This window comes from Oryctolagus cuniculus, chromosome 4, assembly GCF_964237555.1.
Source record: "Oryctolagus cuniculus chromosome 4, mOryCun1.1, whole genome shotgun sequence".
NCBI classification, from domain to species: Eukaryota; Metazoa; Chordata; class Mammalia; order Lagomorpha; family Leporidae; genus Oryctolagus; species Oryctolagus cuniculus.
The window spans coordinates 48,448,088-48,475,597 of NC_091435.1; the positions used below are offsets into that span (position 1 = coordinate 48,448,088).

The 27,510-nt window shown below is 38.8% G+C and overlaps 2 protein-coding genes across 10 annotated transcripts in view; both read left to right on the forward strand.

Annotated features, from left to right (window-relative positions):
* The window catches only part of ARL13B (ARF like GTPase 13B), a 101,490-nt gene extending 90,656 nt beyond the window's left edge, over positions 1-10,834 (forward strand). For 2 of the 4 annotated variants that reach the window (XM_008267086.4, XM_002716754.5), the window contains exons 8-10: positions 479-595; positions 1,523-1,591; positions 8,690-10,834. In XM_008267086.4, the coding sequence (XP_008265308.2) occupies positions 479-595; positions 1,523-1,591; positions 8,690-8,766 (263 nt within the window). In that variant the 3' untranslated portion in view covers positions 8,767-10,834. The remainder of the gene's footprint in view (positions 1-478; positions 596-1,522; positions 1,592-8,689) is intronic. The other 2 variants (XM_008267087.4, XM_051819161.2) reach the window with 1 other exon arrangement.
* A 4,618-nt stretch (positions 10,835-15,452) lies between these two features.
* NSUN3 (NOP2/Sun RNA methyltransferase 3) overlaps positions 15,453-27,510 on the forward strand; it is an 88,501-nt gene continuing 76,443 nt past the window's right edge. For 4 of the 6 annotated variants that reach the window (XR_007908929.2, XM_051819162.2, XM_070071939.1 and 1 more), the window contains exons 1-2: positions 15,529-15,686; positions 16,454-16,563. Coding sequence is in view for 4 of the 6 variants with exons in the window: in XM_051819162.2 (XP_051675122.1) it covers positions 15,675-15,686; positions 16,454-16,563 (122 nt within the window). In the remaining 2 variants the exon portion in view is untranslated. Of the gene's footprint in view, positions 15,687-16,453; positions 16,564-27,510 lie in introns of all 6 variants that reach the window. The other 2 variants (XM_002716753.5, XM_051819166.2) reach the window with 2 other exon arrangements.

Here is a 27,510-nt window from a genome sequence, read left to right on the forward strand (position 1 = left end):
CAGGAACCAGAACTGGGAATAAAACTCAGGTGCTCTGATGTGGAATACAGGCATCTTAATTGGTAAGCTTAAATGCCTGCCCCTTTAATGTCATACAGAATTTTCATCTAGTAATTGCTTTTCTTTTTCGAATTTCGTGTTTTGTTGTCAAAGAGAGATAGCCTATGCTCAGAATCAGACAACCTAGGACAGAATCCTGACGCTCCCATCTACTAGAATTCAGGGGTGGGAATGTCCCACCTGTGGGCCTTATAAAACTTGAGAAATCATTTGATCTGATCCTATCAAAGCAACCACAGGTGGGACTTGAGATTCAGTAAACATAAAACAGGCTAATTTTTAAGTTGATAATCTTTTTTGCTTTGTAGAAGATGTTTTTGTGCTAACAGTCTCAATATTTTCATTTTGTTCTTTGTTTTCTGTTATAGAAGTTCACTTTTTCTTAAGGATATAAAGTTCTCTGTTTATATTTTCACAGATAACAGTAAAAAGAAAACTAAGAAACTAAGAATGAAAAGGAGTCATCGCGTAGAACCAGTTAATACAGATGATTCTGCTCCTAAGAGTCCAACACCACCTCCACCTCCTCTTCCTGGTGAGTAAATAGAACTTGATACTAAATTTAGAAACACTGAACAGCAAAGAAAAAGAAATTGTGTAGTATTTTATTCTCTATATTCATTATCTTGTCAATTTGTGAAAAAGAATCTTTTGCTCTACTTTGTTCAATATTACTTTTTTAATAAAAATATTTTATCAAAGGAAAATATAAGTATATACTTTTAATAAAACCTTACCTAGTACTTCTAGAATGTGATCAATTTCTATTTGAAATATCAGTACCCATATTGCTAAAAGTAATTCAAGTTTAAGGAATAAATGGTTAATGTAAGCTTCTTAAAAAAATTCCACCTCTCATACTGCAAGTTAATGTCTGAAACCAGAAATTTTCTAATATAGTTCCAACATGCATACCTACCTCTTATGTTGTTATGAGTCTTAGTGGAATAAAGCATGTAAAGAACTGGAACATACCTGCCCAGTAGTTTTAACTTTTTAGCATTGTGCATGGTACCTCACCTGTTACAGATGTTGAATTTATATCTAGTGACTAAGAATAAATATGTTCCTAATGTCTTTGTGGCTGTGATACTAGGTTCAGATGCCAGCATTAGCCTTTGAGAAAACATTTGAAGACTTTTACTATTCCATTTAATAAGAAAACATTTAGCTTTTGCTAAGGTTTAGAACAGTAGCCTAAATTTATTTATGGTAGTGGTGAAAATGTTTATATTTTAAATTAAAGCTGATGAAAAATTTAAAAGCAGATATTACTGGCCCTTAATTACATTTTTAAATTGAAGCCTTTTTTAAGGAGTTTGTGGCTATTCACTGCTATATCATTTAGTATATTTGAATTAACATTGAATGTTATGTACACTTCCTGTTAAGGAAGGGATCCTCTCCACAAAGCTGAAGACATTATTTAACAGAGCTTTAAAATGTTTTTCTTTTTCTTTAGTTGGCTGGGGAACCCCCAAAGTCACTAGACTTCCAAAACTTGAGCCTCTTGGTGAAACACGTCATAATGGTAATACAGTGATCATCTGTCCATCTTACATCTACTTTCTGTACCTCATAACTTCAAGAGATTTGTTTTTGCTTTTGGAGGCCTTTCAAATCCACAGCCATCTTTTTTCATTATTTTCCTTTTTTTTATTTATTTAAGTTTTTTTCTCAAGAGCACTTTGCATGTATCGTGATTTGATGCTTAATCTTAAAATACAGAGGTAAAAAGATGCACTTACATTTATCCATGGTGCACTTATGCACATGATTGAGAGGGGAAAGATTTTTAAAACAATTTAAAAATGAGCCATTACTGTCTTCCTTAACTTTTGTTAAAATCTGCAGTGTCTTGTATATATTCAGTATACTTAATAAGAATGCCACATTTTTCTTTCTCTACTCCTAATAACACACATGCTGTTAAATATTAAATTGAAGATTAACACAATTTGTAAAATCAGATCAAATCAGTGAACCAATAAAGTTCAGCTAAAGAGAAAGTTATTAAAGACGGTATTGAATTAAGAGAACAGTTTTGAGTGAAATTAATATAAACTGGGGCTACGGTTGTAGTGCAGTGGGCTCATCTCATGCTTGGGATGCTCACATCCCATATCAGAGTGCCCATTCAAGTCCTAGCTGCTCTGTTTCCAATCCAGCATTCTGCTAACGCACCTGGGAAAGCATCAGATGATAGCCCAGCTACTTGAGCCTCTTTAGCCCACCTGGAATTCTGGGTGCCTGGTTTCTGCTTTGCCCAGACCTAACTGTTACAGCCCGTTGGGGAGTGGTCCAGTGGATAGAAGATCACTCTCCCTCTTTTTCTCTCTCTTTCTCTTTCACTCTGCCTTTTAAATAGATAAAAATTAATAAGTCTTTAAAAAAAAAGAGAGAGAAAAAAATTAACATAAACTATGTTCCAGTCAGATTTTGACATTAGAACTTTGGGTCCCAAAAACTAGAGAAAGGACAGTTGCAAGCAATAGATAATTGCCTTAGAAAATAGGCAGACATTCTAATCACAGACCTTCAGTTTAGGTTCTTTCAATAATATGTTTTAGAAGGTAAAAGAATGATAATACATAAAGTATAGCTCAGTAAACTTACCTTTAAGAACATCCAGTTCCCTTTAATAGCTGTGTTTTCTTTTAATCTAGAACTTGATTTGCTAAGGAGATCACTTACTAGAAAAAAGTCAGTTTATTTTAGACATGCATTACCATATAAGATATAAATTATTTTTATTCAAAAAAATATAAGTATAAATGTGCTATTTGCATTCTCTTTGACAATACTATAGATCCATAATAAATATTCTTTATAATCATTAGTGAAAATTAAAGCATTTTTTATATTTCTAAAGACAGAAAGATTTGTCTTTATACCATATTTACTAAAATGATAATGTCAGTGGAATAACATCTGGTTTACTGACTGCATTGTGACATTTTTATTAGTTATAATATAGAGTTAACTAGTGTTTTATTATATGGCTGAGTAATATATTGGGGCTGGGGCTAGCACTGTGGTATAATGGGTAAAGCCGCCACCTGCAATGCCAGCATCCCCTATGGGTTCTGGGTCAAGTCCTGGCTGCCTGTTTTCCGATCCAGCTCTCTGCTGTGGCCTGGGAAAGTAGTAGGCCCCTGTACACATGGGAGACCTGGAAGAAGCTCCTGGCTCCTGGCTTCAGATCAGATCAGCCCAGCTCTGGCTATTGCAGCCATCTAGGGAGTGAACCAGCGGATGGAAGACGTCTCTCTTTTTCTGTCTCTCTCTCTCTGCCTGTGCCTCTGTGTAACTTTTCTTTTCAAACAAATAAAATAAATCTTTAAAAGATAGAATGTATTATCAACCTAAAAATTCGCTTTATCCTTGGAAAGAAAATTCGGTAATATTAGTATATATATGCACATATACAGAAAAAATATTAATTTCTCATGTGACAGGTATTATTTTTTCTTACTAAATTGATCACTCAGCAGACAACTGTTTTATATTCAATATCAGCTAAAACATTGAGAATGTCAAGATAAATAAAACTTCTGCTTTTGTGTAGATCTTCGTCTAGTAGGGAAGACAATACTTTAGTGTGTATGACAGTAAGTGCTATGATGTAGAATCAGAGTACTATGCAAAAACTGAAGGAATAGTTAGGGAAAGTAATATTAGAACTGGGTCCTTTTTAAGATTTTATTTATTTATTTGAGAGGCAGAGTTACAGACAGAGAAAGGAAGAGACAGAGAGAGAGGTCGTCCATTCACTGGTTTTACTCCCAGATGGCCGCAACAGCTAGAGCTGGGCTGATCCGAAGCCAGGAGCCAGGAACTTCTGGGTCTCCCAAGTGGGCACAGGGGTCCAAGCGCTTGGGCCGTCTTCCACTGCTTTCCCATGTCATAAGCAGGGAGCTAGATTGGAAGTGGAGTAGTTGGGACTCAAACTAGTGCCCATATGGGATGCCAGAAACACAGGCGGAGGCTTGGCCTACTATACTACAGCACCAGGTCCATCACTGTCTTTAAAGAATCAGCAGAGATAGCAAGCAGGCAAACTATTTAAAAGTAAAGAGGTAGAAAATAAAATTGTTTATTTGGAGAATAGCATGAAGTTACTTGTGAGTGGAGCTTACGTGTGAGTGGATAAGATAGAAAAAAATTTAACATGAAAGAATTCATTAAAATGAAATTATAGGGGCTGGTATTGTGTAATGGGCAGCCCAGATGGGTACTGGTTTGTTTCCCAGCTGCTCCATTTCTGATGCACCTCCCTGCTAGTGACCTGGGAAAAGCAGTGACGGATGGCCCAATCCTTGGGTTCCAGCCACCCATGTCGGAGGCCTGGATGAAACTCCTGGCCCCTGGCTTCTACAACAATCTGGGGAATGAACCAGCAGATGGAATATTCTCTTCCCACCTCCATCTCTCTGTAACTCTTAATTTCAAAGAAATAAATCTTTAGGGGCCAGCACTGTGGCCTACCACTTAAAGCTACTGCCTGCAGCGTCCAATAGGGCTACTGGTTTGAGTCCTGGCTGCTCTATTTCCAGTCCAGCTCCCTGCTCCTGGGAACACAGCAGAAGATGGCTTGAGTGCTTGGGCCTCTGCACCTATGTGGGAGACTTGGATGAAGCTCCTAGCTCTTGGCTCCAGCCTGGCCTGCCCTGGCCATTGTGGCCATTTGAGGAGAGACCCAGTAGATGGAGATCTCTCTGTTGCTTGCTCTCTCTCTCTGCCTCACCGTCTCTAAATCTGCCTTTCAAATAAATAAATTTTAAAAATAAATAAATAAATAAATCTTTAAAATACAAGTGGAATTATGGTGTAAAATGGCCAGATTGTGAAGGCCTCACATATATATATTAGTATGTCAGATGTGCTATAATTTTTCAAGAAAGTATTGGTTTTTAGGAGAGGAGTGGTATTGTTAGATCTGCTGCTTAGGAAATAATTTTTGTCACAACGTAAAATACAGATTTGATAGTGGTTATGCTGGAGGTATACATCTCAGTTAAGAGGCTGTTGCAGTAGTCAAAGAAAGAAGGAACTAAAAATTAGAATGAAGAATGAGGGCCGGCGCCGCGGCTCACTAGGCTAATCCTCTGCCTGCGGCGCCGGCACACCGGGTTCTAGTCCCTGTCAGGGCGCCGGATTCTGTCCCGGTTGCCCCTCTTCCAGGCCAGCTCTCTGCTGTGGCCCAGGAGTGCAGTGGAGGATGGCCCAAGTGCTTGGGCCCTGCACCCCATGGGAGACCAGGAGAAGCACCTGGCTCCTGGCTTCGGATCAGCACGGTATACTGGCCGCAGCCCGCAGGCTGCAAAAAAAGAAGAAGAGTGAAAAATTTGGGCAAGGAATGTTCCAGAAAGTAAAATGACTAATATTTGATGGATGGATGTGTGGGTTGAGGATGACAGAGAAAGCATAATTTGGCCTGTAATACACATTTCTTTTCCTTTATATTCAGAAGCATATTGACAAAAGGTTAATGGGAAGTAGACTACAGATATGATGAACTACAGTAGATAATTAAAATTCAACAGAATTAGTTTGGCTCTTAAAATATATAGTGAGATGAAAAACAATTTGCCACTGTCAATTGGGAATTTTTGTAGATTTATTTTATTTATTTGAAAGGCAGAGTTACAGAGATAGAGGCAGACACACACACACACACACAACACACAGAATTTTCCATCTACTGGTTCACAAACCAAATGACAGCAATGACCTAGGCTGGGCCAGTCTAAAGCCAAGAGCCTGGAAATCCTTATGGGTTTCCCACATGAGTGGCAGGGGTCCAGTTACTTGGGCCATCTTCCACTGCCTTTCCAGGTGCATTAGCAGGGAGGTAAATTAAAAGTGGAACAGCTGAGACTGGAACTTGCACTTACATGGGATGCCGGTACCACAGGCATCCACAGGCAATGGCTACACCCCACTGTACCACAGTTCTGGCCACCTTGTTTGGCAATTTTTAAGGCAGATTCTTATTTGTACTTTGATTATAACCATTTACCTTGGTAGCAGTGTGACTCTATTTTTCTAGTTACATTTATTGTCTGCAAAGCTGGCCCCGTGTAAGAGGTAACAGATAAGACAAATGTATTTGTAGAAGAGACTTGAAAAGAGACTTTACAGTCACTTTCTAAGCATTCTCATCTGCACCTTGTGTGTTATGTGTTATATATTACATATTATGAGATACAATCCAAAGATTCTGTCAGAATTACCAAATGTAAGCACTAGAGAATTATTTCAAATCTTAAAATCATGAAGGAAGGTAAAATTAGGCATGTGGTTTTATTGCTATTCAATTTTAATTTTAAAACTTAGGAGCCCATTATAAAAATGTGGTGGCAACTAATTGATCATTAATTGGGCATTAAATTCAGCTTATATCCTCTATAATTAAGGCTAAGAAACCTGCTTTGTAAAAGATGATTTAATTTTCTGTCAAAGAGATATAAAATTACCAGAGAAATAAATCAGTTTCTTGGGAGAAAAAGAGACATTATTTGTGTGTGCATTTGATTTACTTCTTTAGAAAGTTGTTCTTAAATTCCCCAGAAGTAAAAATCAATGAGAAAACATTTTTACTTTGGTTTGTGAGTTCTGCTGTATATTAAAATTGTCACTAATTTTAACTCAAGAAATTAGAGAAGGCATACTTTAAATTTATCAAAATAATCATGTTATGTTAATTATAGCACTATATGGTTTTTTTAAAAAAGATTTATTTATTTTTCAAAAAGTTAGAGAGAGGGAGACAGAAAGATCTGCTGGTTTATTCCCCAGATGGCCACATTGGCCAGTAGTGTGCCAGGCCTAAGCCAGGAGTCAGGAGCTTTATGTGGGTGTCCTCAGTGGGTGGCAGGGGCCCAAGCACCTGGGCCATCCTCTGCTGCTTTCCCAGATAGTAGAGACCTGGATCAGAAGTGGAGCAGCTGGGATGGTACCCATATGGGATGCCGGTGTTGAAGGCAGCAGCTTTACCCACTATGCCACAATGCTGGCCTGGTTTCTCTTAATTTTTAAATCAGTCTTGATTTTTTGTGTTTGATTTTTTTTTTTTTTTAATTTTCTCATGAGATGTGTTTCTGAGTACATAGTGCATCGCAGGCAGTGGCTTTACCTGCTACACCACAGCACAGGCCTGCTTATGTCATTTAAAATCTTTTATCAGGTGGACAGCAATATCCCTATTTGTGCATTAGGAAACTATACCCCAAGGTCACACAGGTAATAAATGGCAGAATCAGGATTTAATTTTTGATCTATCAAGCTTTGAAACTCACGCATTTGGGACAGGCACTGTGGCCTAGCAGATAGAACCACCATCTGCAGCACTGGCGTCCCATATGGGCACCGGTTTGAGTCCTGGCTGCTCCACTTCCCATCCAGCTCCCTGCTAATGGCCTGGGAAAGCAGTGGAAGATGACCCAGGTGCTTGGACCCCTGCACCTGTGTGGGAGACCTGGTGGAAGCTCCTGGCTCCTGGCTTCAGTCTGGCCTAGCTCTTGCCCTTGTGGCCATTTGGGGAATAAGCCAACAAATGGAAGATCTCTCTCTCTCTCTCTTTCTGTAACTCTGCCTTTCAAATAAATAAATCTTTAAAAAGAAAGGAAGGAAGGAAGGAAGACATTTAACTTTGTATGTTATATTACATATTCTATTAAAGTTTGTTAGAATATCCTTGTAACTGAAGTAGTTGCTCTGAATTATTTTTAAAAATTATTTTTCTATAATTCCTTTTTTAATTACAAATGATTTTGAACACCTATGCTTTTATGGTAATTTCTAGAAAGTAATGAATAAGTGACTGTTTACATTTGCCATTAAATTTATAAGCAAATGTATGATAATTATGGAATAGAAATTCACTTTGAAGAACAATATAAGATTTTTGTATAAAATACAGCCTAGTTTACCGAACTATATTGAAGCATTTTTTTAAAAGATTTATTTTATTTATTTGAAAGAGTTACAGAGAGAGATAGATCCAGAGAGAGAGAGAGGTCTTCCATCCTCTGGTTCACGCCCCAAATGGCCTCAATGGCCAGAGCTGAGTTTATCCAAATCCAGGAGCCAGGAGCCAGGAACTTCTTCTGGGTCTCCCACGTGGGTACAGGGGGCCAAGGACTTGGGCCATTCTCTGCCACTTTCCTAGGCCATAGCAGAGAGCTGGATCGGAAGTGGAGCAACCAGGCCTTGAACCAGTTCCCATACGGGATGCTGCACTGCAGGCAGCGGCTTTACCCACTATGCCACAGCATTGGCCCCATGTTTCCACAAGTTTTAAACATTTTATATTTGTTCTATTATAATGTGAGTGTATAATTAGAAAGAAAAATAATAATAAATGTATGTATTAAGCACAGCTTTTTACTAAATCAGGTAGATATTAATTTATAATCCTGTGTTAGGAATTGAGTATTAGGAATATTGTATTTTGAATTTGTTCAGTTTTTCTCAAATTCTGATTTCTTTCCCCTCTTCTCCCACCCATTGACTCATCTACCAAGTCAAAATGTCTTACTTTAAAAGTACTGGTTGGAAAATAATGGACTATATGAGAAACCTTGATTTCCCATAACTTTGTTTTTGGTTTCCCTTCTTTACATAGATTTCTATGGGAAGCCACTGCCTCCCCTGGCTGTGCGACAGAGACCTAACAGCGATGTTCATGATGTGATCTCATAACCAAATCATGTGGATGGGCTCTCCTACTATCAGCAAAGTGCACTCGAACTTTCTCCTTTCTCAGAAGAAAAACTCTGAGTATTAATGACTGGGGCAAGATAACCATAATGATTTTAGTGAGGAGATTAATAGCAAAGGATCTGACCTGATATTTGACTTCTCTACATTCTTCATGTTAAAACAGAAAGGAAACAGAATGACAAATAGATGGGTGTGAGCAGTTGGACCAACTTAAACAAGATCTAGTGTTGACCTTTTGGTTTACACATCATTACTCTTTGGCATATTCCTGAAGGAAAACATCTTCAGAAATAGAGCCAGTGGACTCTGCATAGTTTCTTTACTATTTGTTTAATAGTTTGTAATTTCTATATATTAAACATTTTTGTAAGATGTGTACACAGGAGAACTGGGAACTTATAAACTAAGTTTTTAACTATTTTTATATTTTTCTAAAACCTTGTTTAGGAATTGTAATTGCTATTATATTGATTGTGCACTTTTCTTAGATGGTTTCTTTAAATTGTATCTGGAAAATAGAGTTAATTTATTTGCCAGATCATGAACAGTCCTCCTACAAACAGGATATATTTATGTGGCTTGAAGTATGTTTTATTATGACATGGTTCCTAAAGTGTACATCCAAATTTGACCTCATTTTAAAAATGATATCTTTTTATAAAAGCGGATTTTGAGATGTTTATTTTACCAAATTATGTAATTTGAAAGAAATACCCAAGAACAGAGTTCAGTTTTGTTATTGTTATTTTGTTTGTTTTCTTTCTTGATGATCTCAATAAATAAAAGGGACTTGAAATACCTTTTTTACCTAAATTTTTAAATATTAATAAAAATATGTTCTATGTGATATTGAAAGTCCCAGTAAACTCTCATTTTAAGGGCTAGATTTTTTTAGAGACCAAGGTGCTCCCTGTCACTCCTTTGTTCTGTCAGAGATGTACAGTGCCACTTTTTGTTATTCTCTATCATGTCTTGAAGTTAAAGGCAAAAAGACTGAAAAAGCTACTGTAGATGTAAAGAGATGTTTTACCACAAATGGCTTGGGTACCAAAGTAATAAGAATACACATGTTCGTTCAAACTTAAATTTTGTAAAGAATTCTAAAATAATTTTTCAATTTAAAATAACACTTCTCTTACAGCAAGATTGGCATTCATAGAGTTCTTTATTCATTTGTCATTTAAATAAACTTTTAGATTTGTATTTTGAGTCATAGATTGATAATGTTCAGTTTAATTAAAAGTATATCAAAGTAAAAATGCAATAAACAGAACAGTTTTTATATAACCTTGCTAAGATTGGTGCTTTTGGTACCTTGTACTGACAACAGATCAACTACATTTGATAGTAACATTAATATTAAGTATGTCTAACACATTTTAATGATTACTTTTAAGATTTTTGTTTTAGAGCATCATTTTATTCACATTTTTTAACTCACTGAACTTTATTAATCAGGTAACTTATTACAACAGTATGCATTGTTTAGATTCTTGGAGCTTGCACATGGGACCTACCTAGCATACTAAGTGAAAACCATTCTAGAGCAGATAAAAATTCATAACAACTGAAACTTGATAGGAGGGTGAAATGTGAGGAAAAATACTACAGGAAGACAGGATATATGTTCAGAAAGGGATTTTAGAGGATAAATTGCCCATTTTTCTGGTTTCTTTTGTACTATTTATATATTAATTTTTGACACTAAATTCATACTTCTGTCATCTTTGTAATATTCACCTAGTTTGAGAGTGTTTTTTAAAATCTTTGTTTCCTACCAGTATTTACTGTAGTATACAGTAATTACTGACTCCATCTTTGAAAATAAAAATGATTTTTAAATTAAATATATAATAAAATTAATCTTTTATATAGCTCACTCAAAACATAATTTTTATTATTAAAGCATTATGAATATACTTTCTAAGGTATTTTGTAAATCCAGGTGGATTTTAATAATTAAATGCCTATTTTGTAATATGCTGCATTTTTATTCTTAATCATCCTGAATTATGGGATTTTCATACAATAAAAATAATTTATATTATTATGCTGTTTCTTTTCATTTGGTGAATTTAAATGACTTCCTTTGTATAATAACATAGGTAAAGGTTTTTAATATGACTGTTGAAAGAATGTAAATCAGTATGCTAAAGTAATGCATTGTCATTTCATGTGCATTTTATTATTTTTATAAGTTTTTATTTATGTTGAAAATTATTTTAAAGACAGCTAAATATAATGTATTACCTTATGATTCTACATGATGTGATATCTTCTGTTATATGTGTATATACCATATATACAGTATTGTATATAATTGGTGTCAGGTATCAAACTATGCATAGAAACTACATTAGAAAGAAATGTTGCATAATGCTAATAGAGAATTTGTTAGAGTTATTGGTTTTACAGCTTTCTCAGTTTTTAAACTACTTTTGTAATTTATAGGAGAAGCAAGTTAACGATTTTATATAAATTATTTAGATGCCAAGTTTTCTACAAGTTTAAAATGAAATGTTCTTTTAAATGACAGACAGACAGACAAAATACTAGAATTCACCTAATAAGTAAAACTTCCTGTGAGTAGCCTGGAAAAGCTCACCAACAGAAAATGCCATTATATTTGCAGCTAATCTTTTGCCAGGTGGTCTCTTACTATGACAGTATTTTGAACTGATACTCACTTTGATGTTCCGTGGTACTCATGTTACTTGGTTTCTCCCATTCCAACTAAAGAAATCAAATACTTCCAGGTGGCAAAATCTTTTCAGCAGTAAAACTGCTTACACAAATAAAGCAGTAGCCTATAAACTTCATCATACTCAGGTTTAATATCAAATTTTCTTTAAGTGGCATATTACTTTGTTGCTGAGATTGTGCTGACACTGCTTAGTTAATGTAAAAAATTAATTTCAGCTGATACAAAGAACAAATTACTTCAAAACCTACATTATATGTGGTATGGTTATTATTATTATTTTTTTTGACAGGCAGAGTTAGACAGTGAGAGAGACAGAGAGAGAGTTATAGACAGTGAGTGAGAGAGACACAGAGAAAGGTCTTCCTTCCGCTGCTTCACTCCCCTAATGGCCGCCACGGCCAGCGCTGCGCGGATCCGAAGCCAGGAGCCTTTCCTCCGGGTCTCCCATGCAGGTGCAGGGACCCGAGCACCTGGGCCATCCTCCACTGCCCTCCCGGGCCACAGCAGAGAGTTGGACTGGAAGAGGAGCAAGCGGGACTAGTACCCGGTGCCCCAAGTGGAACTAGAATCCAGAATCCGGGGTGCCGGTGCCACAGGCGGAGGATTAGCCAAGTGAGCCGCGTTGCCGGCCTGTGGTATGGTTATTAAAACAGCAATAATCCTTTACCTTTGTGGAAACAGATTAAGAGAAACTTTTTAATTTTTTTAGAAAAAGTAGAACTCAGAAATGAGTTTAATCAAAAGGATCAGCTTAAAATTAAAGGAACACAGGGAAAAATTATTTGCCTGTTTAGGGCATAAATTATAAATTCCTTCACTGTGCTGCTAAGGAAGCAGAATTTATGACCCTGGTAAGTCAGTCAGTGGTCTCCAAATTATATTGCTTTCTATTAGTGAACATTTTAAATATGCATTTATGTTTATATTGTTGTATTAGTTTTGTAGGGCTGCCAAAACGAGGTGCCACAAGCTAGTGACTTAAACAACTAATTCATCTTCTCCTACTTTGGGGTTGGAAGTCCAAGATCAAGGTTCTGACGGGTGTCTCATAAGGTCTCTGACTGTGGCTTACAGAGATGTCCTCTTCTTTTTTTTCACCTTAGTGTCTCTCAGTGTGTCTTTTTATAGGGACATTATCAGACTTGGATTAGGACTCACCCTAATAGCCTCATTTCAACTTAAAATCACTTCTTTTAAGCTCCTATCTTAAAATACAGCCACATTCTGAGATACTAGGCATTAAGGCTTCCCCATAGGAATTTTTAGGAGATAAGTTTTGGTCAGTAATGTTACATTCACTCAATAAATTATTATTCACAATAAATATTTTTAAATGAAATTAAAATATTAAATAACAATTCCTTGTATTTGCATCCTAGTCTGCTGGAGTTTGGTCACATCACTTTAGAGCCCTAAACTAATAAAATGAGATCCTCACCCTAAGTGAAAAGTTCAAGATTGCCTATAATGATGTTATCTCTAGCTTGATCACAGGTTTCTCTGTTATACATTTTAAGATCTTTCGATATGAGATTGCTTTACCACAAAACCTGACCTCACCTTTTTGGCAACATAAACCTCTACATAAACATGAATAGTTTTGAGACACTTACTTCATAAATATGAAAGTTTATAAACCTTTGCTAGTATAAGAGATGATCTAAAAAGTGTAGTTACTCCCAAATAGTTCTTAGATCAACACCACAATAAAATTGGTTTTATATGTAAAAATTATTTTCCTGCTTATAGTTAAGTCATTAAATGCTATCATTATAAAACAAAAAAACCAATGTAATTTCTGCCAGGAACTCCATCCGTGTCTCTGATGTGGATGGAAGGACCTCAAGAACTTTAGCCATCTTCTGATTTCCAGATGCATTTACCAGGAGCTAGATTGGAAGTGGAGTAGCCAGGACTCAAACCAGCACTACAGATTAGGATGTCAGCATCCCAAGCAGCAGATTAACCCGTATCAGCTCAGTTTCTTATGTCTGCTGTAATTTTTATTTTTATTTTTTATTATTTTTTTTATTTTTTGACAGGCAGAGTGGACAGTGAGAGAGAGAGACAGAGAGAAAGGTCTTCCTTTTGCCGTTGTTTCACCCTAGGCTAATCCTCCGCCTTGCGGCGCCGGCACACCGGGTTCTAGTCCCGGTTGGGGCGCCAGATTCTGTCCCGGTTGCCCCTCTTCCAGGCCAGCTCTCTGCTGTGGCCAGGGAGTGCAGTGGAGAATGGCCCAAGCACTTGGGCCCTGCACCCCATGGGAGACCAGGATAAGTGTCTGCTGTAATTTAAAACAAGTGTCCTAACAGTTTCTATTCATAAAACTTAATGTGGAGGTTAGCTATTTTGGGTGAAGGCAGGCTGGAGTTAAACCATTAACATTTTAGGATGCACAAATATTGACTATAGATAGATAAAGTGCCTAAATATAAAAAGATCAAGCTGTAAAATGGGTAGGGAGGAAGAAATAATTAGCTTCCTTTCTTGGGAAGAAATTTATAAGCCTGAAAGCAATGGAAGCAATAACAAAATAAATATTTGATAAAATTTAGTTTCACATTAAAAAAAATTATTTATTTATTTGAAAGGCAGAATTACAGAGAGGCAGAGGCAGAGAAAGAGATCTTCCATCTGCTGGTTCACTCCCCAGGTGGCCCTAAAGGTTGGAGCTGGGCCGATCTGAACACAGGATCCAAGAGCTTCTTCCAGGTCCTCCATGTGAGTGCAGGGGCCCAAGGACTTGGGCCATCTGCTTTCCCAGGCCATATCAGAGAGCTGGATGGGAAGTGGAGCAGCCGGGACTCAAACTGGCGCCCTCATGGGATGTTGTGCTGCAGGCAGCAACCTTACGTGCTACACCACAGTGCTGGCCGGCCCCTAGTTTCACATTTAAAGTCAAACGTTTTAAGACAAATTGGAAAAGCATGACATAGCCAACATTTCTATTATAAACATAATAGCATCACCAAGACATATTATAGCTATTAGAATTTGAGATAGTACCTAAACAAAAGACATACTTAGAAATTATAATAATCAGAAGTGCATACACAAATCCATGAGGAAAAATATATTTAAAATAAGAAATGTTGAGGGCTGGTGCCGTGGATTAAGCTGCTACGTGCAGCACCAGTATCCCATATGGGTGCCTGTTGAGTCCCAGCTGCTCCACTTCCAATCCAGCTCCCTATGTGCCTGGGAAAGCAGAGGAAGATGACCTGAGTCCCTTAGCCTCTGCTGCCCACATCAGAAAGGTGAAGCTCTTGGCTCCTGGCTTCAGCCTGGCCCAACCCCAGCCGTTGTGGGCATTTGAAGAGTGAACCAGTGGATGGAAGATTCTCTCATTCTATGTAACCCTGCCTTATAAATAAATAAATATCTTTAAAAAATCAGAAATGCTGAGTTCAAAATAGTAGAATACAATATGACCTCTTTTCAAGTGTAATAAGTGTAATAAGCACTTGCCTGAGAAGCATGAGTGTGGTTTCTGAAGGTGAGCGAGGCAGGTCCTTTTCTTAGGCATTTGGTAGCAAGGCATGTTAGTGAAACTTGGAGCAGCAGCTCACTTTTGGGCATTTTCTGCTTCCTAGTTTCTGCTATACACTTTACATGTGTGCGTCAATGTTAACACTGTTTGAAGAAAGGCGACATTGTCCCCTGAGCTACCTCTAGGAAAAGGCATGAATCAAGTTCCTTTTCACCAGTTTCCACGAGCGTTAAATACCTGGCCTTTCGGGGGTTTTCAGAGTGGCTTATTCACATTAATTCGCTTCTGAGCACATTTTAAAACAAAGGTCAGAAAACTGAACACTGACAAACGTTATTGTACCACGCCCTAGCCACACAGTCCGGCGGGAGGCTTGGCTTTCCACGCCCCGACCGCCCAAAGCTCCACCTACGGGCCTAGGCCACGCCCCTAGCAGCGGTGCTCTCTCGCCTACCGCCGCCTCCAAAAGTCACCCGCAATGGGAACGACGCGAGTGCCTCTCGCGGGGCCTCAGTGTAGTAGGCGAGATCTTGACAAGGCCGGCACAGTAACGTCTCGCGAGAACAGGACGAGACAGCGTGCGGAGGAAAGCGAATTACGGCGAGTCCCGGAAGTGTGCCTGTTGTTTCTGCGCTGTGGCGGCTTTTTGAATGCGAAGCGGTGTAGACGTCTTTGGAAGCTCCCGGCAGGAATATGCTGACCCGGGTGAGGCCTAGGGCGCGGCCTGCCGCCTGTGACGGAACCACACAGTTCTCCACGCTGCGGAGGTGGCGAGGGAGGGGCCGGGATGGGGGCGCCACATCTTTGGGACGTTTGTCCTCTCCGGGGTTCCTTGGCTTCGGGGGCCTGAGCCCTGCGGTAATACCGAGCGCGCGCTTAGGCGAGCGTTCTTCGTCTTTTTTGTCCCAAGCGCTCGCCTCCGTCCCCGGGTAACAGACACTTCACTGCAGCCCACACGCATTCCGTTTTGTTCTGCTTGAGGGATGAGACTGATCCGTGCGTTGAACGGCGCTTAGGGCAGGCACTTGTGTGAGTGAACAGTTGGAAGCAAGTTTCCAAAGGAAACCAAAGTGACTTTTGCTAAGTAAACTTTTTATTTTGGAGTTATTTAAAACTTACAACAATATTGTAAACATAGAGCGGAGTCCCATGGACCTCCCAGCAAGTTTCTCTTGATGTTAAATATCTGTGACTTTTTAAAGTTGTAGACTTTTCGACACAGTTTCCCTAGCACCTCTAGATTCTGCTTTAACCTTGGCCTCACCTTTAACAATAATCGTTTGGAGAATCCCTGCTCTTTCATAAGTAGAATATTGTGATATAATTTTGTCACAGGTGAGATATTGCTCCCACTTCAAAGGCTAGTAATTTTCCAAAAACGTTCTTTTAAAAAAGATAAAGACTGCTAATGTTGAAATTCAATAAATTTGTAATAATATCAGTGTGTCAGCAATTTTTTCTTATCATCATAGCTGAAAGCACCAAGAGAAGGGAAGCTTGCAAAACAGATTTGCAAAGTTGTGTTGGATCATTTTGAAAAACAGTATTCCAAAGAACTTGGAGATGCGTGGGATACAGTAAGGTTAGTATAATTCATCTCTTTATTATAATAGAACAGAGGAAGTCAAGTGTACCTTTTAGGCAGAGGTAGTAAAGGTAAAAGAATCTGGCTGGCCTTCCCTATTGAGGCTGTAGAAGAGAAGAACTAAGAGGAAATATATTGAATCATAAGATGTAAAGGGGAGAAAGAAAACTTTGTAATAATGGGAAGCAAAAATTGTTAGGTCTTTGCCTTGAGCAGTTGCTTCCATCCTTCCAGTAAGAATGCCTATCAATTTGACAAATTTATATAGGAACATAAAAATCAGAAAATGGCATAATTGACTAGTTTTGAAATTCAGAAAATAACACAAGTCTTTAAAGGTACCACCACATTGTCTTAGCTAAAGTCACACTGGTAATCGTGGTTTTTCTGTATTATGTTTATGACTAGCTATGTAATTACACACATATATGTGTACGCAAAAACTAAACTATATTATAAAAATATGAGAAACATGGCCGGAACTGCGGCTCACTAGGCTAATCCTCCACCTTGCAGCGCCGGCACACCAGGTTCTAGTCCCAGTCGGGGCGCAGGATTCTGTCGCGGTTGCCCCTCTTCCAGGCCAGCTCTCTGCTATGGCCAGGGAAGTGCAGTGGAGGATGGCCCAAGTATTTGGGCCCTGCACCCCATGGGAGACCAGGATAAGTACCTGGCTCCTGCCATCGGATCAGCACGGTGCGCCGGCCGGGCCGTGGCGGCCATTGGAGGGTGAACCAACGGTAAAAGGAAGACCTTTCTTTCTGTCTCTGTCTTTCACTCTGCCTGTCCACTCTGCCTGTCAAAACAAAACAAAACCAAAAATATGAGAAACTAATGCATAAACCTAAGTGAGGAAAATTTGAGTTTTGTGTATCTTGAGTTATGCTGTTGATTAGAATGTTACTGTATGGGATTTTTTAAAAAAAAGATTTATTTATTTATTTGAAAAAGTTACACACAGAGAGAAGGAAAGTTAGAGTTACGCACAGAGAGAGGTCTTCTATCCTCTGGTTCACTCCCCAGTTGGCCACAACTTCTGGAGTGAGCCAATCCAAATCCAGGAGCCAGGAGCTTCTTCCAGGTCTCCCACATCAGTGTGGGGGCCCAAAGACTTGGGCCATCTTCTACTGCTTTCCCAGGCCATAGCAGAGAGCTGGATTGGAAATGGAGCATCCAGGACTTGAACCAGCACCCATATGGGATGCCAGCACTGCAGGTGGCAGCTTTACCCACTATGCCACAACACCAGTCACCGTGTATGGGATCTTGACATCGAGTGCCTAATACATTATGTGATAATGTTCTCTGGAATACAGAGCAAGACAGACTGGAGCTTATGAGGGTGATGAGGAGAGGGGCGTAATTACAACTAGTAAGCTGCTGATTTGGGAATACTATCATAGAAGTAGTCAGGAGGGCATTGTCTTTTTTTTTTTTTTTTTTTTTTTAAGATTTATATATTATTTGAAAGGCAGAATTACAGAGAGAGAGAGAGAGAGCTTCCATGCACTGGTCCACTCTCAAATGGCTGCAATGACCAAGGCTGGGCTAGGCTGAAATCAGGAGCCAGGAGCTTCTTCCTTGTCTCCCACATGGGTTTCCCGGGTGTATTAACAGTGAGCTGAATTGGAAGTGGAGCAGCTTGGACCCAATCCCATGCCTGTTTGGGAAGCCAGCGCTGAAAGCTGTGGCTTTAACCTGCTGAACCACAGCACTGGCTCTGAGGACCTTGTCTTACTTATCAAAGCCTGAGGGTGCACTTGAAAGCCTGAAGAAAAAGCAAGTCTTGGTGACAAAAGGAGGAATACAGGTTGTGGAAATGGTGGAGCTGCTGGTGAAGTGAGGCATGAAGCCTAATACATTTTGAACAGAGGAATAAAGTTACATGGCTTCTAATAATACCTGGAACTTGAGGTTCAGGAAAAAATACAGTAAATCTTTAAAGCGAAGGCTGTCATACTGGTAATCACATTTTCACCCTGTTATGTCTGTGACTTGCTATATTTTGAACACATGTACACAAATACACATTAAATTTCAGACAGTAATATCCTGGATTTTATTCCATGTCTCTGTGGATCAACTTAAGAAATATTTAGTTACAAATGAAAGAAAGAAACAGAGGGGCCAGCATTGTGATGCAGCAAGTTAAGCTGGCACCTGTGATTGCCCACATCCATTATGGGCCCAGGTTCAAGTCCTGGCTGTACCACTTCCTAAACCAGCTCCCTGTTAATGAGCCTGGGAAAGCAGTGGAAGATGGCTCAAGTCCTTAGGCCTCTGGCACCTGCAGTGGTAGTCCGGGAGGAATCTCCTGGCTCCCTGCTTCAGTCTGTCCCAGCCCCAGCCCCAGCCCCACCCCTGGCTGTTGCTGCCATTTGGGGAATAAACCAGCAGGTGGAAGATCTCTGTCTCTCTGTAACTCTGCTTTTCTAATTAATTAAACAACAACAACAAAAAGAAATGGAGAGAGTGGAGGAAGGGGGAAGAAAAGGTATATCCTTATATTCTTAGAATTGTATCTGTGAACTACATTGAATCTGAACTCTTTGTGATTAACATGAGAATTGAGAATTGTGTTGTAGTAAGTTTGCATTTCCTGAAACCCTGAGAATCTAATGTATTAATAAATTCTTTAATAAATAAACTAAAAAATACTACTTTACAAAGATGTTTTTTAAAGCAAAGAGATTTAATCTTTCCTAATAGGTGGTTCTAAGATAATTTTTTTAACTTTTTTTAAAAACTTACTCTATAATTTCATCCTCCCATGCCTTTTATTTTATTTTATTTTACTTATTTGACAGGTAGAGTTATAGACAGAGAGAGAGACAGAGAAAAAGGTCTTCCTTTTCCATTGGTTCACTCCCCAAATGGCTGCCACAGCCAGTGCTGCGCCGATCTGAAGCCAGGAGCCAGGTGCTTCCTCCTGGTCTCCCATGCAGGTGCAGGGACCCAAGCACTTGGGTCATCCTCCACTGCCCTCCCGGGCCACAGCAGAGAGCTGGAGTAGAAAAGGAGCAACCAGGACTAGAACTGGCGCCCATATGGGATGCCGGCGCTGGCCCCTGGTTCTAAGATAATTTTACGACAAATTAAACTGGGAAACTCATAAATACTATAATATGAAGACTTAGTTTATAGTTGTGTTCTTTCTTTCTTTCTTTTTTTTTTTTTTTTTTTTTGACAGGCTGAGTTAGACAGTGAGAGAGAGAGAGAGAGACAGAGAGAAAGGTCTTCCTTCTGTTGGTTCACCCCCTGTGTTTTTTTTTTCAAAACTGACATCAAAATGGGTGTCTTCTTATCACAGAGAAGAAGGAATGAATAGTGATGTGTGTAATAAATTCCTGGGGTTTTCAGTATGCCAGGACTCAATTATGATAGCTAAATAACCAAACATCAACTGCAGGCTTATTATATGCCATGAAGTACTGACTGATGTGATCCTCAAAGCAAGTCTGTGAGGTTTGTTTTTTCTGTTTCACCTGATACTCAGCTGGTGTGTGGCAGAGCTGAGACTTGTGCTCAGTTTCTCCACTGCCTCTCATAGCTGGGATGTAATTAGACATGCTTGGATGATTTCTTTTTTTATATATAGAAAGCTTTTATTTAATAAATATGAATTTCATAAGTACAACTTTTGGATTATAGCTGTTCTTCCCCCCATACATGCCCTCCCAACCTCAAACCATCCCACCTCCTACTCGGTCTTCCATCCCATTCTTAAATCTCAAGAACTACTTTGTTGCAGACGTCATAGTAATCTGGATACGTGTATCCTATAATGAGTTATTTTTCTATTTAGTGTGCTGAGACAGACTTGTAAATTATTATTTGACCCTAAACAAATTATCAGTGAACCTTAAATTGATCTAATTAGTTGTGTCTTCTGCGTCATCTACCTTTTTGTTGGATTTTCATGGTAATTTAAATTTTGCATAAACATATGCTAAATTTGCTTTAGGCAAAATAAAGCCTGTCTCAGCTTAGAAAGTAAACTAAGCATAGAAGTTGGCATAAGGAAATAAGAACAGAATTATGTATTTTTGTTTTGTAGTTGTTTGCAAGGTACCATGCTTGCTGAGCCTATTTTTTGGTAAGGAAAGCAAGTTTTTTTTTTCTCTATCTAGGAAGTAATTTATTCAATATTTCTGGTTTCCTGTAGTAGTGGGGGAGATTTAGTACTTATTTTAATTTTATTATTATTTTTAAAGATTTATTTATGTACTTGAAAGGCAGAATGACAGAGAGAAATTCCATTCACTAGTTAACTCCTCAGATTTTCATATTGGGAACTAAACCAGGGGACCAGAAGTCTATCTAGGTCTCTGTGAGTGGCAGGGGCTGGCACTCTGAGGTAGGATGCTGGCATCACAAATCATACCTCAACCCGCTGCACAACACAAGCCCCTAGTTTTATTATTGTGTAATAACTTTTCTTGCTGAATTACCCTCTGAACAGCCCTTCAGAGTTGGAGTTTACCATGGTTTAGTTTTTGCTCTCCTTGTTGCTTATGTGTTCTCCTTCAGAGAAGCCAATTTAGGGAATAATGTTAAATATCCATGAATGAGATGTCATCTTACGCTGCATGGTCCTTCTCAAGATTCAGTTCCATACTTTTAAGTTGTCATGCTTAGCACATTTCAAAGCATATTAAACTGTTTCCTTTCCATACTTAGGTTGCTTTTGCTACGGCTTACATTATCTCATTTGAAGGCTTCACAATCTTTTTACCTCCTTTCTTATCCACACTTTGACTGCCTTTGTGGTAAAGCATGAACCTTACTCTGGAATAGGCCTAGCATTTGCCCTCAGCTCCTGATCTCTAAGTCCTTGGAACTTTCTCTTTACCAGGGAGCGTGGGTCACACTTGTCTTAATGTGATTCATGTTGGAAGCTGTGGACTACAAATATGGGCTCAACCCCCCGAGAGAGGCTAGAGATTTAAAATCAAACATATGGTTAGTCAATCATGTACATGACCACAGCGACATAAAAATCACTAAGGATTTGGTGAGTATTCTTGGATGGCGATACTCCCATGCATATTGTCACGTATGCTTGCTGGGAAAAGTTAGCTTTGTTCATGATTCTGCTGCTGGAAAAGGCAAATGGAAGCTTCATGCATTAAACTTTTGTGGCCACACTGTGAATTTCTTCCCATGACTGATTGTAATCTGTATGCTTTTGTTGTGATGAATCCTAACTATAACAGTTTCCAGTGTGTTTTGTGTGTCATAGAATAAACCTGAAAGTGGTCTTGGGGACCTTGGAACTCATGGTTGATGTTAGAATGCAGGTGATTTTAGGGACTCCCTAGCTTTATACTACCCTACATAACTACTCTACCCTCATCAAAATCTAAATGTTTGCCAAATGCTATTGCTTCTTCCACATTTCTTAATTTGGATCTGTTAGTAAAATGGTACCCTCTTCCTAAGCCCAAGCTGGCTTACTAGAAGTTAGGTGACCAAGTGGCCCAATCACAAGCATCAGCTCTACCCCCACCCTAATGGGATTTGCTGCTCCCGCTTCCTTACCGCTGCAAAGCTACGTAAGACCTGTTCTAGTATAGGCTGTTCTCTCATGCATGAGGAGCAGCCTGTCGGGTTTCCCCCTCCAGACAATAAACTTTCTCCCTTACTCGTGTTTGGTGTGTTTTGTGGTGACCTTTCAGAATCTTTTTCTTTACTGGTAATAGTTAGGTTTTCAGCATGTTTTTTTTTTTTTTTTTTTTTCTGGTATAACGTATCAGCCATGGTCTTGGAACTTTAGTATTTATGTATTTACTCCTTTTGGCAACCATTTTCATGATACTCAGTGCCAGGCAGTGTTCTAATGACAATTTAAGTAATAATCCTTTGTATAAGCCTCTGAAATAATTTCCATTTACAGATAGCAAAGCTGAGGCACACAAAGGTTAAGTAACTAGCCCAAGGATATACAACTCACATTTGAAAGAGCCTTGAGTGTCCTACTCACCCTGCTGTGTTGCTTCCAGAGTGCTATCATATTCCATGTGACATCCCTGGAGTATAATTGTCTGCTTCTTAAGTGTGTTCAACATTACATTTGGACCAAAAATTTTTTTTTAAAAAGATTATTATTTGAAAGGCAGAAAGAGAGAGAGAGAATCTTCCATCCACTGGTTCAATCCCTAAATGGCTGCAACAGCCGGGGTTGGGCCAGGCCAAAGCTAGGAGCCAGGAGCTTCATCTGGGTCTCCCATGTAGGTGCAGGGGCCCAAAACTTGGGCCATCTTCTACTGCTTTACCCAGACACATAAACAGGGAGCTGTATTGGAAGTGGAGCAGCTGGTTCTTGAACCAGCGCCTATATGGGATGCTGGCACTATAGGTGAAGTGGCCACTGGATCAAAGATCTTAACCTGCCTTTTTCATGCCTTTGGGACTGGATGTGCTATTCCTTCTGCCAAAATGCTCTTTTCACTTCTCTCCCCATGTGAAGTGATTTAAGAGTATACGTTCAGGGTAAGTGCTCTGGCGCAGTGGTTGGGTTGCTGCCTGCAGCACCAGCATCCTATATTGGTGCTGGATCAAGTCCTGACTGTTCCTGTTCCCATGCAGCTCCCTTTTAATAAGCCGGGGAAGGCAATGGAGAAAGGCCCAGGTGCTTGGGCTCCTGCTCCCACATGGGATACATGGAAGAGGTTCGTGGCTCCTGGCTTCTGCCTGTCCCCGCCCAGGCGATTGCAGCCATTTGGGAGAGAGAACCAGTGGATGGAAGAGCTCTCTCTCTATCTCCCTTTCTCTCTAATTCTGCCTTTTAGATAAATAAATCTTTAAAAAAAAAAAAGTGTGTTCAAATTCCACCATCATCTTGTAATTAATATATGACCTAGATAAGTAGTAGCTTCATATAAAAATTTGGGAAGATAAGATTACATGTATACAAAATATGTTGGTTTTATACACATTTCAACTTCAATCTGTACAAATCCCTGTGAAGTAGTAACTTTTAGCCCCTTTAAAGTTGGAGGTTAGAACAATCACTAGGTGCTCTCACAATTATGGCAGATCCATCTCTGTGACTTAAATATCCATCTTTTTTCATCTGTGTTCCTGGGGAGGATCTAGAATCTCAGCCTTGGAAGCATGTACACAGTACCCCTAACATGAGAGACTTCAATGTTTAGTTATTTTTGGCCTTTCGTTGTCTCTACCAGAAACACAAATCTTCACTCAGAATTTCTTACCTGGCAAAATTTTGATAAAGATTGTCACTCTATGAGATTCAGGAAAGAAATATTCCCAAGAAAGAGTAGGAGGTCATCTACTCATCGGAATTGCTGAAGGATAAGGGTGAGCCTTTGGTGCAGTGGTTAAGACACCACATCTCATAATGGAGTTTTTGGGTCCTGGTGTCCCCCATCCTGATTCCAGCTTCCTAGTAGGAAGGCAGCAGGTGATGACACAAGCATGTGGAGCCCTGTAACCCACGTAGGAGATCTAGACTAAGTTCTGGGCTCTTGGCTTGATGCTTCGCAATCACAGCTGTTGTGGGCATTTGGGGAGTGAAGTAGTAGGGAAAGATCTATTTCCCTTTCTGTGCTTCTGCCTTTCAAATAAAGTCAAAATATCCGAAGGATAAAAATAGCTTGAAAGCATACTTTGGTGCTTTGCTATGAATTGATTTATTATTCATTTCTAAACTAGGCTTTTAAAATTATCAAATTAGCACCCTCTGGTGGATGATAGTAACAATAAAACAAGGAATTCCTAATATTTTAACCATGAAAATTTAAATTGGTTGTGTAATCCATAGGATTGTACCATTTGTACTTCACAGCTTCTAGATAAAATTTTTTTTATTCTCATTATTAAATAGGAAGATAGAGTGGAGAAATAGAAAAGAATAAAGGTATAGAAAAGTTGAATTAAATCATACTGTCAAATAAAAATTTTATCTATTTTTTAAATGTTTAAGTACTTGAACAGCTGGCATTGTGGGCAGGTAAAGCAACGCTGACATCCCATATGGGTTCTGGTTCTTGTACTGGCTGCTTCACTTCTAATCCAGCTCCATGCTAATGGCCTGGGAAAGTAGCAAACGATGGCCCTGGAGCTTGTGCCCTTGCCACCCACGTGGGAGACTCAGGTGAAGCTCCTGGCTCCTGGCTCCTGGCTTCAGCCTGGCCCAGGCCTGGCCATTGTGACCATCTGAGGAGTGAACCAGCGAAAGATTATCTCTCTTTTTCTCTCTCAATTCTTTCAAATAAATAAATCTTTTTTTAAAAAAAGAAAGAGTCCATCTCAGATTTCTTATAAAAATATTTAAATACTTGAATATCTTAAAAATAGTAATTAGTCTAGAAATCTTTGAATCAGACTCTGATTTTGTTACTTTACTCAGGGGCTTAGCCTCAGCCACGTAGCATGGAAATGGAAAAATGTTAAAGTTCCCACATAAACTAGTTTGAAAATAGGTAAACAGGCAGTGTGACTTGTGCTGTGTTGCATTAATATACCTTCAGTGACTATTCTCAAAATCTGTTCACTCCTTTGTACAATCTATTCAGCTTTATTTAATATGTATCTCTTATTTCTTTAATATGTATCTTATTTCTTATTTAAGTAGAAGCTACTTTCATATTAACAACAATAGATAGATATGCTTAATATATAGATGATACACAATGTATAATTACAGAATGAATGAATGCTGGTGAGAAGGCAGTACTGTCAGCATTTTGGAGGTAAGAGTAACAATAAAGCATGATTCAGAAAGACTTTACATAGTGAATATTTGGGATTTCCACAGCCCAAGCAGTAATGTGTGTTTCAAGTCCTGGCCCAACTTTTTTTTTTTTAATCATTTCTTTTTTTTTTCAACTTTTATTTAATAAATACAAATTTCTAAAGTACAACTTTTGGATGATAGCAGCTTTTCCCCCCATAGCCTCCCTCCTACCAGCAAACCATCCCATCTCCCACTCCCTCTCCCACCCCATTCTTCATCAAGATTCATTTTCAATTATCTTTATATACAGAAAATCAACTTAGTGTATACTAAGTAAAGATTTCAACAGTTTCCACCCACACAGATACACAAAGTATAGACTACTGATTGAGTAGTAGTTTTACATTAATTCTCATAGTACAGCACGTTAAGGACAGAGTTCCTACCTGGTGAGTAGGTGCACACTGACTCCCGTTGTTGATTGAACAATTGCCACTCTTATTTATGACATCAGTAATCACCCGAGGCTCTTATCATGAGCTGCCAGGGCTATAAAAGCCCCTTGAGTTCACCAGCTTCGATCTTATTTAGACAAGGCCATATTCAAAGTGGAAGTTCTTTCCTCCCTTCAGAGAAAGATACTTCCTTTTTTGATGCTGGTGCAACTTTTGATCCAGCTTCTTGCTAATGGGTACCCTGAATAGAGTTCCTGTCTCATGGCTTCAGTTTGGCCCAGTCCTGGCTGTTGCATGTGGGTTTGGGAAGTGAACTGGCAGATGGGAAATCTGTTGGTCTGTCTTACTCTCCCAGTTTCTGCCTTTCACTTGAAAATGAAAATAAATTTATTTTTTTTTAAAAGACTTCTTAACAGATACACAGGCACAAACAAGTTATAGTGATCAACTTCCAGATCCTTATTCCCACTTTAAAAAAGAGAAGGCTCATTCTTCATTCCCAACCTCCATTCTTCAATTTGCCACCTTTCCCTTTACAAAGAAAGGTACATTTTTACCATCATGACCTCAGGATATCAAAACCACTGTATGCTAGTGACAATCAAATGTCACTGTAAGGGCTTGGAAAGTAAATAACTCATAACTAACAAATTCTTTGACAAGTCATGACTCTTTTAACTAAAGAAAAGGAGGCCCAATTGAGTTCTCAGCTGACAATCTATGAGCACTTACAACAGCCCACTAAGTGATTTAGGAATATAACTCAGAAGAATTCAAAGAAATGAGACACCACCCCTGCTATTCAATATAGTTCTGGAAGTTTTAGCCAGAGCTATTAGGCAAAAAAAAAAAAAAAAAAAAAAAAAATTAAAGGGATACAAATTGGGAAAGAAGAACTCAAACTATCCCTCTTTGTAAATGATATGATTCTTTATTTAGGGGACCCAAAGAACTCAACTAAAAGACTATTGGAACTCATAGAAAAGTTTGGCAAAGTAGCAGGATACAAATCAGTGTACAAAAATCAACAGCCTTTGTATACACAGGCAATGCCACGGCTGAGGAAGAACTTCTAAGATCAATCCCATTCACCATAGCTACAAAAACAATCAAATACCTTGGAATAAACTTAACCAAGGACATAAAAGATCTCTGCGATGAAAATTACAAAACCTTAAAGAAAGAAATAGAAGAGGATACCAAGAAATGGAAAAATCTTCCATGCTCATGGATTGGAAGAATCAATATCATCAAAATGTCCATTCTCCCAAAAGCAATTTATACATTCAATGCAATACCAATCAAGATACCAAAGACCTTCTTCTCAGATCTAGAAAAAATGATGCTGAAATTCATATGGAGATGCAGGAGACCTTGAATAGCTAAAGCAATCTTGTACAACAAAAAAAAAGCCGGAGGCATCACAATACCAGATTTCAGGACATACTACAGGGCAGTTATCAAAACAGCATGGTACTGGTAGAGAAACAGTTGGATAGACCAATGGAACAGAATAGAAACACCAGAAATCAATCCAAACATCTACAACCAACTTATATTTGATCAAGGATCCAAAACCAATCCCTGGAGGAAGGACAGTCTATTCAATAAATGGTGCTGGGAAAATTGGATTTCCATGTGCAGAATCATGAAGCAAGACCCCTACCTTTCACTTTATACAAAAATCCACTCAACATGGATTACAGACTTCAGTCTATGATCCGACACCATAAAATTATTAGAGAGCCTTGGAAAAACCCTGTAAGATATAGGTACAGGCAAGGACTT